The sequence below is a fragment of the Thamnophis sirtalis genome, unplaced genomic scaffold (assembly GCF_051295495.1).
Source record: "Thamnophis sirtalis isolate CommonGarterSnake01/CBP01778 unplaced genomic scaffold, rThaSir2_p1.2 scaffold_2, whole genome shotgun sequence".
NCBI lineage: Eukaryota > Metazoa > Chordata > Lepidosauria > Squamata > Natricidae > Thamnophis > Thamnophis sirtalis.
In genome coordinates this window covers 94,814,336-94,831,107 of record NW_028261382.1, presented here as the reverse complement: position 1 = coordinate 94,831,107, position 16,772 = coordinate 94,814,336, and the positions used below count along the sequence as shown (strand labels likewise).

Here is a 16,772-nt window from a genome sequence, read left to right as displayed (position 1 = left end):
CCTCTCTCAAATCATCTCTTCTTAAAGTAGAATGGTTTAAATATTATTTGTAGACATGGAACGGTTTTCTGACCCGCCGTCATTTGCATAAATGCTCCAGTGTGGAATCAGCGTCTGTGGACTGTAACGGCGCTTCCTGGATATTTGCATAAATAGGTGGAAAAAGCTCCCAGAGAACAAAGGGTTTTCATTTATGAAAATGACCCGTTGGGATCCTGATCTGTCTCTGATAACAACATAGAATTGAGGTTCTCACGGGTTTCTGCCAGGCTAACCAGAAAAGAGAACTGCCATACAGGAAGTCCTCAATTTAGAAGCATCCGATTAGTGGCAGTTCTGAGTTACATGATCGGTGCTGAAAATAGTGACTTACGACTCTTTGTTGTGTCTGTTAAAGCATTCCCCCATGGTCACGGGATCAAAAATGGCAACTGGTTCACATTTATGACGCCTGCGGTGTCCCCAGGTCACGTGATTCCCATTTGTGGTTCACTTAACAACGGAGGCAAGACAGGTCGTAAAAACAGGGCAAAAATTCCCTTGCCTCGGGTGGGAACAGAAATTTTAGACTCAATTGTGGTCATAAGTCGAGGACCGCTTGTGAAGGCAAGGGGTAGTTTCAAAGAAATGTACTTAAAAATGTGTTTTTGTGGAAACCTTTGTCTTTCAGTAACGATCTACAGATAATCTTTGATTTTAAACCATTTAGTCGCGGTTTGAAGTTACAACGGCACTGAAAAAGGTGACTTACATCCGAGTCCTTGGACTTACGACCATTGTAGCATCCCCACAGTCGTCTTCTTTTAACGACCCCATAATCCCTTGCATGGTGGAATCTGGGCAACTGAATGGATCTAGAACAGTGTTTTAATGGCCAGATGCCCTTCCTGTTGCCAATGCGGAGTTTTGTTCGGCAGATACATTCTCATTGTGCCCAGAGAGAGAAATATGCTTGAGTAGGGGGTTGGACTAGAAGACCTCTAAGGTCCCTTCCAGATCTGTTCTGATGGATTCATTGATTGAAATGGTCTTGGGTCTCCTGCTTGGGCAGGGGGTTGGACTAGAAGACCTCTAAGGTCCCTTCCAGATCTGTTCTGATTGATTGATTGATTGATTGATTGATTGATTGAAATGGTCTTGGGTCTCCTGCTTGAGCAGGGGGTTGGACTAGAAGACCTCCAAGGTCCCTTCCAGCTCTATTCAGATTAAACATCCATGACAGAAAGAGATTGTAGAATCAGGTTGTGACTCACTTCACAGCTATCTTGTTTAGCAGTGGAACTTCTGGCCCCAGATGTGGGTCGTATGATGACTCCTCGATAATATGGGACGGCTACACCTGCTAAGACGCTTGGAAGCCCACAGATGTTTTTATGGTTGTAATTCAAGGACTTCCCCTGTCCTAGCAGGAGCCTCAAGGTTTCAAGTTCCCGCAGGGGAAGAGAGGGCATTTCTTCAAGTCTGTTTACTCCACTTTTAGAAGCAGGATCAATGCAAGCTTCCGGAGTCCAGGAATTTGAAGAACTGTCAATCTATTCCTGTTCAGCTTCTGTTTAGGGCACCGGCCCAAATTCCTTCGGGTTTAGATCAGGGGTTAGGGTTCCGGCAGTCACTATGGCTGGTTCACTCATGGCCGTGCCATGAGCATTTGATGCACACTGCACTAACTTGCACAGCGCAATAAAAATTGCTCTGCGCATGCGCTGAAGCAAAAAACAAGAAGGCGGTGAGAATCAGAGAATCAGTTTGGGGGCATGGCCCAGAATCAGTTTGGGGGCATGGCAGGCCTGGGTCGCTGCCGGTTCGACTGAACCGGTCCGGACCGTTCTGAACCCACCACTGGTTTAGATTCTTTGCTAAAATCTTGCCCTGCTCCTATCTATGCCTGAATGTCTTGTGCGTAGTGCATTGTGCAATCATCTCTCTGGGAGCCAGAACAGAACAGAATCGCCGAGTTGGAAGGGACCTGGTAGGTCATCTAGCCCAACCCCTTGCCCAAGCAGGAGACCCGACACCATTTCTGACAGATCAATTTTTGAAGGCAAACGGCGCTTAAAGTGGGAAACAGAAGGCCTCTTGTCCGAAGGGCTCTTAATGGCCAGTACAGGTCCTCGACTTATGCCTACAATTGAATTCCAGAGTTCTGTTGTTCACCGAGACATTTGTGATGTGAATTCTGCCCCACTTTACGACCTGTCTTGCGACAATTTAAAGGGACTCACTGCATTTGTCACGCGGCTGTTAAGCAAACCTGGTTTCCCGTGGATATTGCTTGTCAGAAGGTCTCAAAAGGGGAATTGTTGCAAAACAGCAGAGGTGGGTTGTTCCTGGTTCGGTCTCGATTGGCCGAACTGGTAGTAGCGGTGATGGGAGGCTCCGCCCACTCTCCTGGATGCTTCCGCGCGGAAGCGTTGCACACGGGCGCAACCGCACCCGAACCAGTAGTTTAAAAAAATTGGCGACCCACCTCTGTGCAACAGTCATAAATATGAATCAGCTGTCCAACGTCCTAATATAAATCACATAAGTGTGAAAAAATGGTCCCAAGTCACTTTTTTTCCACGCTGTTGTTGCTGAGTTACAAACGTGGCAGTCGGAAAGGTCGTAAAATGGGACGAAACCCGCTGAACAACTTTCTCACTTAACAACATACATTCCAGGCTCCCTTGTCGCCTCAAGTTGTAAATTATAAATCTGAATCGAACTCGTGTAAAACAGGGATAAACACGGCACACAGGTTGTCCTTGACTTCCAACGATTTATTTCGTGACCGTTCAAAGGTACCACGGCACTGGGGAAAAAAAAGGTAACTTTCAACCAGTCCTCGGACTTATGACCGCCGCAGCGTCCCCATGGTCCCGTGAGCAACACTCAAGCGCTTGGTGATTGACAGTTGCGGTATCCCGGTCTCATGTGATTACCGCTTTGCGACTTTCCCAGACGGTTTCCCGACAAGCTAAGGCACAATGGGGGAAGCTGGGTTCGCTTACCGACCGCATGATTCGCTTCACTGATGCCGTCTCGGTCAACAACTGCGGCAGGAAAGGGGTTAAAATTGGGTGCGACCGAGTTAACCACAGCCTCACTTAGCAATGGAAATTCTGCTCCCAATTCTGGTCCTAAAGAGGAAGGCTACCTACAATTGGGTTGGTGATGCGTCAGCCGGTGTATGTATCTTCTCCGTAATGGTGGCATTTCTCCTTGTCTCAACCAAAAACACATGTCTAATCATGATAAATAGTCCGGGAAGGCTGACTGTATCTTCTTATGGGCTTCTTGGCATCTGTTGATTGACTAGGCACAAGCCATCTTGCCAAAGAAGACACTCATCCATAACTCTCATCTCCTTGCAGGACCTCAAGCCAAGCAGAAGTCCAGGTTTTGGGTTCTAACGAGGGACCTGGATCCTTGGTCAAGAGTGTGGGGAGATGATCAATAGCTATAGCAATAGCAGTTAGACTTATATACCGCTTCATAGGGCTTTCAGCCCTCTCTAAGCGGTTTACAGAGTCAGCATATTGCCCCCAACAACAATCCGGGTCCTCATTTTACCCACCTCGGAAGGATGGAAGGCTGAGTCAATCCTGAGCCGGTGAGATTTGAACAGCCGAACTGCAGAACTGCAGTCAGCTGAAGTAGCCTGCGGTGCTGCACTTTAACCACTGCGCCACCTCTGTCTTCTTCTGACTCTCACCAAAAGATCTCTTAGGAGACCCAAATTCTTCCTCCCTCTTGAATCGATCCTTATCGTAGTTGGGTCCTTGGTGAGGTCTTCTCCGACTGTTCCATCCCATGGGACAGAAGAGATACGACCTGAATGATTGGCCGTTTTGAAAGCAGTTCTTTTCACCTTGACATCTTTATCTCATTTCCCCAACAACCCCCCCAGGCCATTGTTTAGAAAACTCTTGCCAGGATGCGTGGCGCAATGTTGAACCCTGCTCTCCGAGGTTCATGGCAACCCAAAACGTTGACTCCCTCTTCTGCGTCAATTTTGCCTTTCATGGTTGCTCAGAAACCAGGCCAACCTCGAAAGGGTACGAGGGAGTCATCTGCTCCGCTTTTGGCTTGTCCCAACGGACGGACGTTCTTGGAGTCCTCCACGCAAGGACTTGGGTGAGCCTTGATCTTCTGATAGAGCTAGTCCTGCTTACACTTATCTTTTCCTGTGTTTTGACTCCTTCCTCCTTTCACCCACCATCTGTGGTTTTCAAGGAGAAAGGAGGAACAGAACCGAAATGTCATCGGATAAGGCTCAGGGTCATCTCGTGGCCTTCCTTCTACCGAGTGGTGGCATCTAGCCAAGGAAGGGGCTCAGACGTTCGAGGAGCCCAGCCAATGGTTGTTGTTGGGAAGGCTTGCTTCCAGAAACACCCCCCCCCTCCCCTCCAAACCTTCACCCCCTGGCTGATTGGCTTAGCAGAGGCATACTTTGCTCACTTGGACTTCAGAGTGTGGCTACGTTGGCAGCAGCTGTTTGAGCTCATCAGCCTGGGGCAGGAGGGGGTGGGAGGGAGCAGAACCTCCCCCTCCCACCCCTTCCCCTCCTTCGCTGATTTTATCATCTATCACTGCTTCCTTCCTCCCTCCCTCTCTGTCTTTCTGTTTTGTTCTCTCTTTCTCTCTCTCTCTCTTTCCTTCCAACCTGCACGCAGCTCCTCCACGCTTCTCATTCGGTCCTTCCAGAACGCACCCCGAGGAGAGTTTTCCGCCGGATTTCCAGGGGAGCCGTTCATCAGCCCTGCGCAGACAGGCAGAGCGCTGCGGAGGGGAGAGAGAGAGAGAGAAACCAGTCACTGGGGGAACCTGATTTTGGTCCTCGGTGAGAAACCGAGGCTCTTCTCCCCGGTAGAGACAGGCGTGAGGTTTTGAGGAAGTTGTGCCTCGAAGTTCCTGGACTTGGCTGGGAAGTCAAAAAAAACCACTTGCAGCCGGCCTTCTCCATGGACAGGAAAGCTTCCTGGGGTCAATGAGACCACCTGAGGAATATGGAGAGGAGAGGAAGGCAGCATCGCAACTTCCTAAACCCAGAAGGGAATAAGGTGGGTTTTGGAGCCTCCAGTCTCTTCTAGAAGCGAGAAGAAGAAGAAGGAAGGGAAGTCTACGAAGGAAGGAGTGGAGCACCGCATGCCTGCAGCCAAGATGAGCGAGACCCTTCAGCTGCCCTCGCTGCAAGTATCCGAGCCACAGGTGAAGGAGGACGGCCACCCCTGGTCTAGTTCCTCCACCCCGACCTTGCGCCGCAGGCGATTCAGGATGCGCCGTGCAAGGAACGCCGAAGAGCAGAATCCAGAAGCCGCCTCTTCCTCCTCTTCCAAGGAGTTCCTTCAGCTTCCCTCCATCGAGATTACACCTTCCAGCGATGAAGAAACCCCTTGGTCCAATTGTTCCACGCCGAGTGCCTCTCCCCGGCGTAAACGCTTCCTCCTTCGGAAGTGGTTGACCGTGAGGGAGAAGAAAGAATGCAGTGAGAGCAGGTAGGTGGACCTCCATTTATTCCCCCCCCTCCCGTCCCTTTCGTGGTTTCCATTCTCCGACAATGTGCCTTCAGGGAGATACTATAATGCAGTAGCAGAGTTGGAAGGGACCTTGGTGGTCCTCTAGTCCAGTGTTTCTCAACCTTGGGCACTTGAAGATGTCTGGACTTCAATTCCCAGAATTCCCCAGCCAGCGAATGCTGGCTGGGGAATTCTGGGAGTTGAAGTCCAGACATCTTCAAGTGGCCAAGGTTGAGAAACACTGCTCTAGTCCAACCCCTTGCTTAGGCAGGAAACCCTACGCCTTCAGAGAAATGGTTCTCCAACATCTTCTTAAAGACTTCCAGTGTTGGAGCATTCACAACTTCTGGAGGCAAGTTGTTCCATTGATTCATTGTTCAGGAGAGAGTTATCAGATTATATCAATACCGTACATGAAATCAGATTGATCATTGCTAATGGCAGTTGTTTAGAAGAAAACACAGTTAGGATTGGCTCAGATGTCTCTAGACCAAAGCTAAATTGCTACTTGAATTTGTAGGTCCGCTCAATTCCACTCCAAATGCAGAATTAAGATATTAGAATAGAATAGAAGTTGGAAGGGACCTGGGAGGTCTTCTAGTCCAACCCCCTCCTTAGGCAGGAAACCCTACACCACTTCAGACAAATGGGCATCTAACATATTCTTAAAAACTTCCAGTGTTGGAGCATTCACAACTTCTGGAGGCAAGTTGTTCCACTGATTCATTGTTCTAACATGTCAGGAAGTTTCTCCTCAGTTCTAAGTTGCTTCTCTCCTTGATTAGTTTCCACCCATTGCTTCTTGTCCTGCCTTCAGGTGCTTTGGAGAGAGAATAGCTTGACTCCCTCTTCTTCGTGGCAACCCCTGAGATATCGGAAGACTGTTTCCCCTAGTCCTTCTTTTCATTAAACTAGACCTACCCAGTTCTTGCAACCGTTCTGCTTACGTTTTAGCCTCATCCTCTTTGTGGCTGTTCTCTGCACTCTTTCTAGAGTCTCCACATCTTTTCTACATCGTGGTGACCAAAACTGGATGCAGGATTCCAAGTGTGGCCTTACCAAGGCCTTATAAAATGGTATTAACCCTTCACATGATCTTGATTCTATCACTCTGTTGATGCAGCCTAGAACTGTGTTGGCTTTTTTGGCAGCTGCTGCACACGGCTGGCTCCTATTTAAATGGTTGTCCACTAGGACTCCAAGTTCCCTGTCACAGTTACTACTGTTGAGCAAGTACCACCTATAATTGATTGATTGATTGATTGATTACATTTATATGGCGCCCTTTTCCCCGAAGGGGACTCAGGGCGGCTCACAATTCAATCAGGGAAGGAGATACAGACAGGGGGATAAAAAAGACGAGACATAACAATACAAAATTTAAAAACACACAACAACCATACCATTCGAGAAGGGGAGCAAGTACCACCTATAATGTACCTGTGCATTTCGTTTTTCTTGCCTACATGAGATCCTTCCTTTTTTTCACCATTGAATTTCATTTTGTTAGATAGCGTCCAATGTTTCCAGATGAAAGAGGGACCTTTCCTATAATGTCCACCCTGTTTATGTCGATCTCTCTTGGCTAATCGAAATCCATCTGATGCCTCCTGGTTTTTCTTTCTGCGGTCTCATTTTTCACCCAGGACAGCAGGTCCTTGACTTACGACCACAATTTAGACTCCCCATTTCTTAGGTTAAGCAAGACATTGGTGAAGTAAGTTTCTGCCCTGCGTCATGACACGGTTCTCGCCACGGCAGTTGTTAAGTGAATCACCACGGCCGAAAAGTTAGTCCCCCTGGTTGTTGAGCGAATCTGACATTCCCCTTTTGGATTTTGCTTGTTGGAAGGCATCACTGGGACGCCGAAACCGTCATAAATATGAAACAGTTGCCGTATGCCCGACAAAGGAGAGGCTGCAACGATAGTTAAGTGTGAAGGAGTTGCGTTTTTCCAGTGCCGTTGTAACTTTGAACGGTCGCTCAATGAACTGTTGTAAGTCGGGGACCAGCTGTAGATAGATCCTTGTTTTTTTAAGATCTTTAGAAAGTGTTTTAGAGGAAAACGGAGGGAAATTACCTTGTAAGCAATATTTGCTGAAATAAGACGTCATGAGGGACTTGCTCACATTTGGAGGAAGGCATCAGATGCATAGCTTGTAAGCATCTGTATACAGACAGTCCTCGATTTATGACAGTTCGAAATTACGACGTCATGGACAAAAGGGACTTATGACTGTTTTTCACCCTGACGACCATTGCAGCAATCCCATGGCCACCTCGTTACAATTTAGACGCTTGGGAACTGATTCACATTTATGACCGTTGTTCTGGTGCCCCACCAGGGTTACGTAATCTCCCTTTGCAACCTTCTGGCGAGCCACATCAATGGGAAAGCCTGATTCACTTAACGTCCGCGTGACTCATTTAACAACTGCAGTGATTCACGTAACACACCTGTGGCAAGAAACGTCATAAAATGGGGCTAACTTGGCTTAACGAATCTCTCGCTTAGCGACAAAAAAGTTTGGGCTCGATTGCGGTCGTAAGACGAGGTCTGCCCTACGAAACGTGGAGTTCTGCAAATACCTGTTTGCAAGCCTCTTGTTAAATTTTGGTGAAGCCCTTTGTGTTTCTGGCTTTGTGTAAAAGAGGTGTACACCTTTCTCTCTGTGGGTGTGTATAGGGACAGGGAGGCACGTGGGGATGTGAGTGTGTCATGTCCAAGGTGTGTTTTGTATATGTTTGAGTACTTTTTACATTTGGACGTCAACTGCGCTTATTAGAACAGGATGGGGCATCCATAGAGCAGCATCTCGTCAATAACAATTTGCAGCCTACAGAAGATGGATGAAAGAATCTCTGTTTCTCAATCTGGACAGAAATCACTAATTCAGGGAAGAAATTGTCAGATAATTCAGAGCCAGCCAGGGTTGGCGAGCAGTTTAGTTGAATGTGCTGCTCCTTGTTCCTTAAATGACAAGCAATTCTTAACTCTTGGTGGTTTGTATCATCTTCTTCTTCTTCTTCTTCTTCTTCTTCTTCTTCTTCTTCTTCTTCTTCTTCTTCTTCTTCTTCTTCTTCTTCTTCTTCTTCTCCTTCTCCTTCTCCTTCTCCTCCTCCTCCTCCTCCTCCTCCTCCTCCTCTTCTTCTCCTCCTCCTCCTCCTCTTCTCCTTCTCCTTCTCCTTCTCCTTCTCCTTCTCCTTCTCCTTCTCCTTCTCCTCCTCCTCCTCCTCCTCCTCTTCTTCTTCTTCTTCTTCTTCTTCTTCTTCCTCTTCCTCTTCCCCTTCCCCTTCCCCTTCTTCTTCCTCCTCCTCCTCCTGTATGTATGTGTGTGTGTGTGTGTGTGTGTGTGTGTGTGTGTGTGTGTGTAGGTCTTTGGTTATTCGGGTTTTCTCCCGCGTAAAATTGGCCAAAAAATCTTGGCCAAGACACTTTCAATTTTACGCGGGAGAAAACCCGAATAACCAAAGACCTACATACTAACACCCGCGAAAACCTCAGAAAACATACATACATACATACATACATACATAAAAACTATATATACATATAGCCATATGTTTGTTTGTGTGTGTGTGTGTGTGTGTGTGTGTGTGTGTATGGATGGATGGATGGATGGATCGATGGATGGATGGATGGATGGATGGATGGATCGATGGATCGATGGATCGATGGATCGATGGATCGACAGATTTTCCAGGATAACTCTGGAACGCCTCGAGTAATTTTAACCAAACTTGGTACCCAGATGCCTTACTCTCTGGAAACTAATACTGTGAGGGTAAGACGCTCCTAACCCCCCTCAGGGTGTGTGTGTCCGTGTATGTGTGTTCCAGCATAACTCTGGAATGCCTGGCCCAACGCTTCGGGGCAAAATGGACATGGCGGGAAAAATATGGTGGGAAAGAGGAGCGCATGGGAGCGGGAAGGGAGAGGGCAGGGATGATGGGCGTGGGAGTACGGGGAAAGTAAGCCCCCTGTCAGACAAATGCTTCAATGTCTATAAATAAATACCTGGAGAACGCCTGGTCATCAGCTAGTATTAAGTAAAAATCAGTGACTAATCCATTCAAGTCTCGTTACGGTGCCAAAGAAGTAACTTTTAAATGCTTCTAGCACTCAGCAGAATGACTTTCCTGGAAGACGTTGAGGATGATACTCCAATAAAGCTCTCAATTGAATCAAGTTCTTGGTTGATTAATTAGCTCCCTTCTAATTGACATTAGATTGTCTAATTGTCTAATTGACAATTTTATCGCCGCTAAAACTAGGCACTGTTCTGAGGGTATTTAACCACGATTCCCTCAATAGCTCATCGATTCTAATTCAGTAGTCAATTAACGCTGTCCAAGCGACTTAATTTGATATATTTTTCCCTGCCCTCTTCCCCCCCTCTTTTTCCTCCATCATTCCTTTCCCAATCTAGATCTCTTGGGGGGGGGGGGAATCTTCAAGTCACATGTTTCACAGCTAGCATGAATGTGTGGATCCCACTGATTGAAGACTTTTTTTTTAATAGCTTGGGGTTCGGTTGGGTTATTTATTTTTCATTATGTTCTAGCCATCCAGGCTAAAATCCTTTTGAAAAACAACCAAACCTGATATTATTCTCTCCTCTCAGGACTTCAGCAGCTTCTGGCATTAAATAGCACATGGCGGGGAGGCTAGTAATGTGTCATATAGCATCAAAAGGGCAAGGGAGCAAATGTGGAATGCTTAGAAATGTTCTCGTGGTAGGCGTTGATGCGTTTAGAGTATTGGAAGAGCACCAGAATTGCCTCGATTAACACAAGGACAGAGTTGGAAGGGACCTTGGAGGTCTTCTAGTCCAACCCCTGGCTCAAGCAAGAAACCCTACAACCTACACCAACTTGCCTCCAGAAGTTGTAAATGCTCCAACACTGGGAGTTTTGAAGAAGAGGTTGGTTGACACCATTTGTCTGAAATGGTATAGGGTTTCCTGCCTGAGCAGGGGGTTGGACTAGAAGACCTCCAAGGTCCCTTCCAACTCTGAGATGGTTGTCCAGTCTCTTCTTAAAAACCTCCAGTGGTGGAGCACCCACAACCTCTGGAGGCAAACCCATCCCACTGATGGAATTATTTTCAGAATATTTAGAATAGAAGGGAGCTTTAAGGAATCTTGGAGGTCTTCTGGTCCAACCCCCTGCTCACGTAGGAGACCCTATACCCTATACCAAGGTGGTGCAGTGGTTAGGGTGCAGTACTGCAGGCCACTTCAGCTGACTGTTATCTGCAGTTCAGCGGTTCTAATCTCACCGGCTCAAGGTTGACTCAGCCTTCCATCCTTCCGAGGTGGGTGAAATGAGGACCCAGACTGTGTGGGGGCGATATGCTGACTCTGTAAACCGCTTAGAGAGGGCTGAAAGCCCTATGAAGCGGTATATAAGTCTAACTGCTATTGCTATTGCTATTTCAGGCAAGTGGCAAGTCATTCCACTAATTATATTCAGAATATTTAGAATAGAACAGAGCTTGGAGGTCTTCTAGTCCACTCATCTGGCTGGAACAAACCTTTGTTGTTTATTCCATCCCTTTCTGTCTAACCGAAGCTGATCAGATGCCTTCAAGAATCTATCTGATTCTGAAAGCAAATGCTGTTTTCCTTCTGTTTGTGTCGATCATCTGGTCTTTATTTTTTGTAAATGCGTTTTTTATTTTCCATTTTCATTTTCGTACAGTCACATATATACTGTGCATAACCGGGGCCATATAACATTAAACAATAAACACAGCCATTCCTCTTGTCAACAAAACCCCCCCAAAATAAAGACCCAATGTACCTCTTTGACCCTCCATACACCCTTTCTTTCGCCCCCCTCTCCAACTTTCCATCTTCCCTCCATCCTTCCCCTCTATCCTACTCCCCCTCCCCCTCTACGACTCCCCTCTCCCGGTACACTCCCTCCCTTCCTTCTCACCCTCCCTCCAGTCCTCTCTCCCACCCTCTCTACCCCTCTTTCTTCTATCCCTCTACTCCTCCCTTCGGTGTATTTCTACTATCTATTAATATATTCAGCTTATCCTATTTTTACACTGGAATTAAAGAGCAACAGTATACAAGTGCAGTCACGTTACTTTAAAATCTAACACATACTATATATCCCCCCTCCACCCTAACACCCCAGCTCCCTTCCCCCCCCCCCCGACTTCCCAGAGCCCATACACGGTATAGAGATCATCTGGTCTTTAGAAGTATAAGATCACGGACAATCACGTGTGTCAGAGCGCTGTGCAACTGTCTTTAACAGTTTCTTCTCGGTCAACAAGGCTTCAGGTTCCCTTTCTCCCCCAGGTGGATTTATATTTCTGAAACGGCATTCGGAAAAAGGCTAAGGCAAGGAGGCATGGATTAGGGAGCATTTAGCATACCAAGGCCAGCGTGCCACTTGGGCTCTTCCAAATTCCTTCTCTTGCAGCGTTGGAAAATAAACACGTTGGACTTTTAAATGTTGAAATTCCTTCTGGGCTCATTCTCGATGCATGAAGTTGCTAGTTACTCAGGGGGAAAGGAACTCACTCACCCCTGGCCATGCTAAGCCAGATGAATCACTACAATGAGAAGGAAGGAAGTGAAAGAGAACTGAAGAGGAGCAGAATAACAAGAGTTGGAAGGGACCTCTGGAGGTCTTCTAGTCCAACCCCCTGCTCAATGCAGGAGACTTTATATAGGTAGTTCTCCACTTACTACAGTCCGTTTACTGTTCAAAGATACAACAGCACTGAAAAAAGTGACTTAAGATCATTTTTTATGCCTACAATCGTTGTGGCATCTCCATTGTCATGGCAACTGGCTCATATTTATGACGATTGCAGTGTCCTGGGGTCGCGTGCTTCACTTTTGCGACAAGCCAAGTCAATAGGGAAGCGAGATTCACTGAACAGCCGTCTTACTAACTTAAAAACTGCAGTGATTCACTTAACGACGGTGTCAAAAATGTTGCAAAATGGGGCAAAACTCACTTAACAACTAGCTTGCTTAGCCACAGAAAGCTCAGCTGCAGTCGTAAGTGGAGGATTACCTGTCATTTCCTGGACTGGGAAGAAGGGAAGGGAAGATTTTGTTCTTGATCCTTTTGGCTCCACCATACAGGTAGTCCTCGGCTTACGACTAAAATTGAGCCCAACGTTTATGTTGCTAAGTGAGAGATTTGTTAAGTGAGTTTTGCCCCATTTTTATGACTTTTCTGGCCACATTGGTTAAGCGAATCCCTGCAGATGTTAAATTAGGAACACGGTTGTTAAGTGAGTCCGACTCCCCCTATGGACTTGGCTTGTCAGAAGGTCAAAAAAGGGGAATCACATGATACACACCACCACCACGCCGGGGACACTGCAACCGTCATAAGAGTGAGTCAGTTGTCAAGCATACACATGTAAATCATTGTCGGAATGTAAATTACGTGACCGTGGGAATGCTGCAATGGTCATAAGTGTGAAAAAGGGGTCATACGTCCCTTTTTTCAGTGCCGTTGTAACTTTGAATGGTCCCTAAGCGAACCGTTGTAAGTTGAGGACTACCCGTATAAGTGGTTGGAAGTTGTGATTTAAGCTAGAGGGGTCAAGTCTTAAAATTATTTCATTGATAGCATGTTCCTTAGTGTCAGATGCCCATGTTAGCTGATGCAAGCTGAAATTTCTCCGTCAAGGAAAAAAGTTAAGGTAAGGATTTAATTTAATAGATTAAAAGAATTGGAAGGGACCTTGTAGGTCATCTAGTCCAACCCCCCACCCAAGCAGGAGACCCTACACCATTTCTGACCAATGGCAGTCCAGTCTCTTCTTGAAAGCCTCCAGTGATGAAGCTCCCACAACTTCCGAAGGCAACTTCTGTTCCATGGGTGGATGGTTCTCACTGTCAGAAAATTCCTCCTCCTTTCTAGGTTGAATCTCTTCTTGTTCCGTTTCCATCCATTGTTCCCTTGGAAGGATCCTAGGCCCCAGAAGTTTGCAAAGCAAACTTAATTAATTCAAAGGGAGTTAATAAGTACACACACTTCACATAATCACCTGCTTGAAACTCTTGCCTGGGGGCATCACCAGGGCAGCAATCCAAGTCATTGTGGTGCATTGCAAAATGTAAACACGTTTGCAGTGGATTATTTTCAGGCTCAGAAGGATTTATATTGTTTCATTTAGTTGCCTAGTATGATTTGATTGCTTATTTATGTCCTATGACTATCACTAAGTGTTGTATCTTATGATTCTTGATGAATTTTTTTATGTACACTGGGAGCTTATGCACCAAAGACGAATTCCTTGTGTGTCCAATCACAGTATTCTATTCTATTCTAATTCTATTCTATTCTATTCTATTCTATCCTATCCTATTCCATTCCATTCCATTAATTTTCTATATTCTATTCTATTCCATTCTATTCTATTCTATTCCATTCCATTCCATTTATTTTCTATATTCTATTCTATTCTATTCTATTCCATTCCATTCCAAAGCACCTGAAGATAGAACAAGAAGCAACAGATGGAAATTAATCAAGGAGAGAAGCAACCAAGAATTAAAGAGAAAGTTCCTAAGAGTGAGGACAATTAATCAGTGGAACAACTTGCCTCCAGAAGTTGTGAATGCTCCAACACTGGAAGTTTTTAAGAAGATGTTGGATAACCATTTGTCTAAAATGATGTAGGGTTTCCTGCCTGAGCAGGGAGTTGGACTAGAAGACCTCCGAGGTCCCTTCCAACTCTGTTATTCTATTCTATTCTATTCTATTCTATTCTATTCTATTCTACTCTACTCTACTATACTATACTATACTATACTCTATATTCTCTACTCTACTCTACTCTACTCTACTCTACCTTACCCTACCCCACCCCACCCCATTCCATTCCATTCCAATTCCTATTCTATTCTATTCTATTCTATTCTAAAAAGAAATCCGCAGTACTACGCTTCTTGGGTACATTAAATAATTCTTCTACAACCTCTTAAACAGAAAAAAATAAATTTAGCTGGGAGGGAATTGTATTATTTCCCTGCCGCCGTTACTGAACAAAAGGCAACTTCTCACAAGAATAATTGACAAGTCCTTGGGAAAGAGATCAAGGGAGTTAAAAAAAATAACGAGAGAATATTTCAGCGTTCCTCTGTCCCACTGTCTTGTACAATGCAACACGTCCCATTGAGTCTTGATATTTTCGGAGCGCATCGTCCTCCCACTAGCTACTAATGAAAGGAAGCCGAGCACCGAGTTTGCACGCTACGTTTTCAGAATTTCACAATCGGAATAATTTCAAGGCTTCGGTGTTGAGTTGTTAATTAACTTGCAGTGGAAAAGAGAGAGAGAGAATGGCTCATTACAGGGAGCGGGGAGGTAATTCGGAAGGCAGAAAGGTCATTGTACATAACATCTGGATGCAAGTTGTCCACATCACAATCCTACCTTTAACCTAGAAAGATGTTCCTTTAGATAAGCCCTTCTGTTTATGGTTGAACAGAAGAGAATATCTTTAGACTTATATGCCGCTTCACAGTGCTTTACAGCCCTCTCTAAGTGGTTTATAGAGTCAGCATATTTGCCCCCAAACAATCTGGGTCCTCATTTTACCGACCTCAGAAAGATGGAAGGCTGAGTCAACCTTGAGCCAGTCAGGATCGAACTGCTGCTGTGGGCAGAGTTAGCCTGCAATACTGCATTCTAACCACTGTGTCACAATGGCCCTTCCTTCTTTCCTTCCTTCCTTTCCTTCCTTCCTTTCCCCCCTCCTTCCCTTCTTCCTTCCTTTGTCCTCTTTCTCCCTTCCTTCTTTAGCACTTAGCAGTAGTACTTAGATTTATATACCACTTCACAGAGCTTTACAGCCCTCTCTAAGCGGTTTACAGAGTCATCATATTGTCCCCAACAGTCTGGGTCCTCATTTTACCAACCTCGGAAGGATGGAAGGCTGAATCAACCTTGAGCTGCTGAGAATTGAACTGCAGGCAGTCGGCAGAATTAGCCTGCAATACTGCATTCTAACCACTGTGCCACCACAGCTCTTATAAGAGCCAGGAATGGTCATAAATCACCTTTATCAGTGTCATTGTAGCAATAGCAATAGCCCTTAGGTTTATATACCACTTCATAGGGATTTACGGTCCTCTCTAAGCAGTTTACAGAGTCAGCATATTGCCCCCCCCCAATCGGGGTCCTCATTTTACTGGCCTTGGAAGGATGGAAGGCTGAGTCAACCTTGAGCCAATCAGGATCGAACCGCTGGCAGTCGGCAGATTTAGCTTGCAATACTGCATTCTAACTACTGGGAAAGAAGGAAGGAAAATAGCAATAGCACTTAGACTTATATACCGCTTCACAGTGCTTTACAACCCTCTCTAAGCGGTTTATAGAGTCAGCATATTGCCCCCAACAATCTGGCTTGGAAGGGACCTTGGAGGTCTTCTGGACCCACCCTCTGCTCGAGCAGGAGACCCTATACGATTTGAGACTTAATAAGAGCCAAGGTGGCGCAGTGGTTAAATGCAGCACTGCAGGCTACTGCTAGATCAGCAGTTCAGCGGTTCAAATCTCACCGGCTCAGGGTTGACTCAGCCTTCCATCCTTCCGAGGTGGGTAAAATGAGGACCCAGATTGTTGGGGGCAATATGCTGACTCTCTGTAAACCGCTTAGAGAGGGCTGAAAGCCCTATGAAGCGGTATATAAGTCCACTGCTATTGCTATTGCTATTGAGACAAATGGGTTGTCCAATCTCTTCCCGAAAACCTCCAGTGATGGAACCACCACGACTTGTGAAGCCAAGCCAGGAGAGAAACGCAGGCAGAGGGAAATACGTTGCAGGCAACCTGCAGTTGGAAAGGAGGTATATTGGCCCAGTAACAGCAGTAACAACAGCAAAGGGGGCAGCTAGCAAATTGGGGTTGTGAATTTGTGAGTTTTTAATAGGGTTTGGGCCTTTTGTGATTTCTATGTCATCATCTGTAGGAAAATGTGTTCTTTCTGGCTTTGTTTGTGGTTTAATTGCTACGATACCATCAGAGGTGGGTTCCTACCAGTTCGCACCACTTCGGTAGAACCGGTTCGTCAAATCTACCAAACCGGTTAGAAGAGGTTCCACCAGTGGACCCGGAAAGCAGGCCACACCTACAGAAGAGCTTCCAAATTTTATTTGAAACCCACCACTGGCAAGGATCTTGTAACTTGACAGCTTTACGACTTGCATGCTTCAATGCCAGAGTTTCTGAATAGCTACTTGGACCGACCTAAGTACTAATTCATAATTTCATATCCGGTCACAT

General features: G+C 46.0%; 1 protein-coding gene across 6 annotated transcripts in view; it reads left to right on the top strand.

Annotated features, from left to right (window-relative positions):
* Positions 1–16,772, top strand: part of GRAMD1B (GRAM domain containing 1B) — a 204,896-nt gene that overhangs the window by 30,332 nt on the left and 157,792 nt on the right. For 5 of the 6 annotated variants that reach the window (XM_087706400.1, XM_087706399.1, XM_087706398.1 and 2 more), the window contains exon 1: positions 4,920–5,477. The exons of the other annotated variant lie outside the window; for it this stretch is intronic. In XM_087706400.1, coding sequence (XP_087562526.1) covers positions 5,128–5,477 — 350 coding nt within the window. In that variant the 5' untranslated portion in view covers positions 4,920–5,127. Of the gene's footprint in view, positions 1–4,919; positions 5,478–16,772 lie in introns of those variants that run through there. 6 annotated transcript variants of the gene reach the window in all.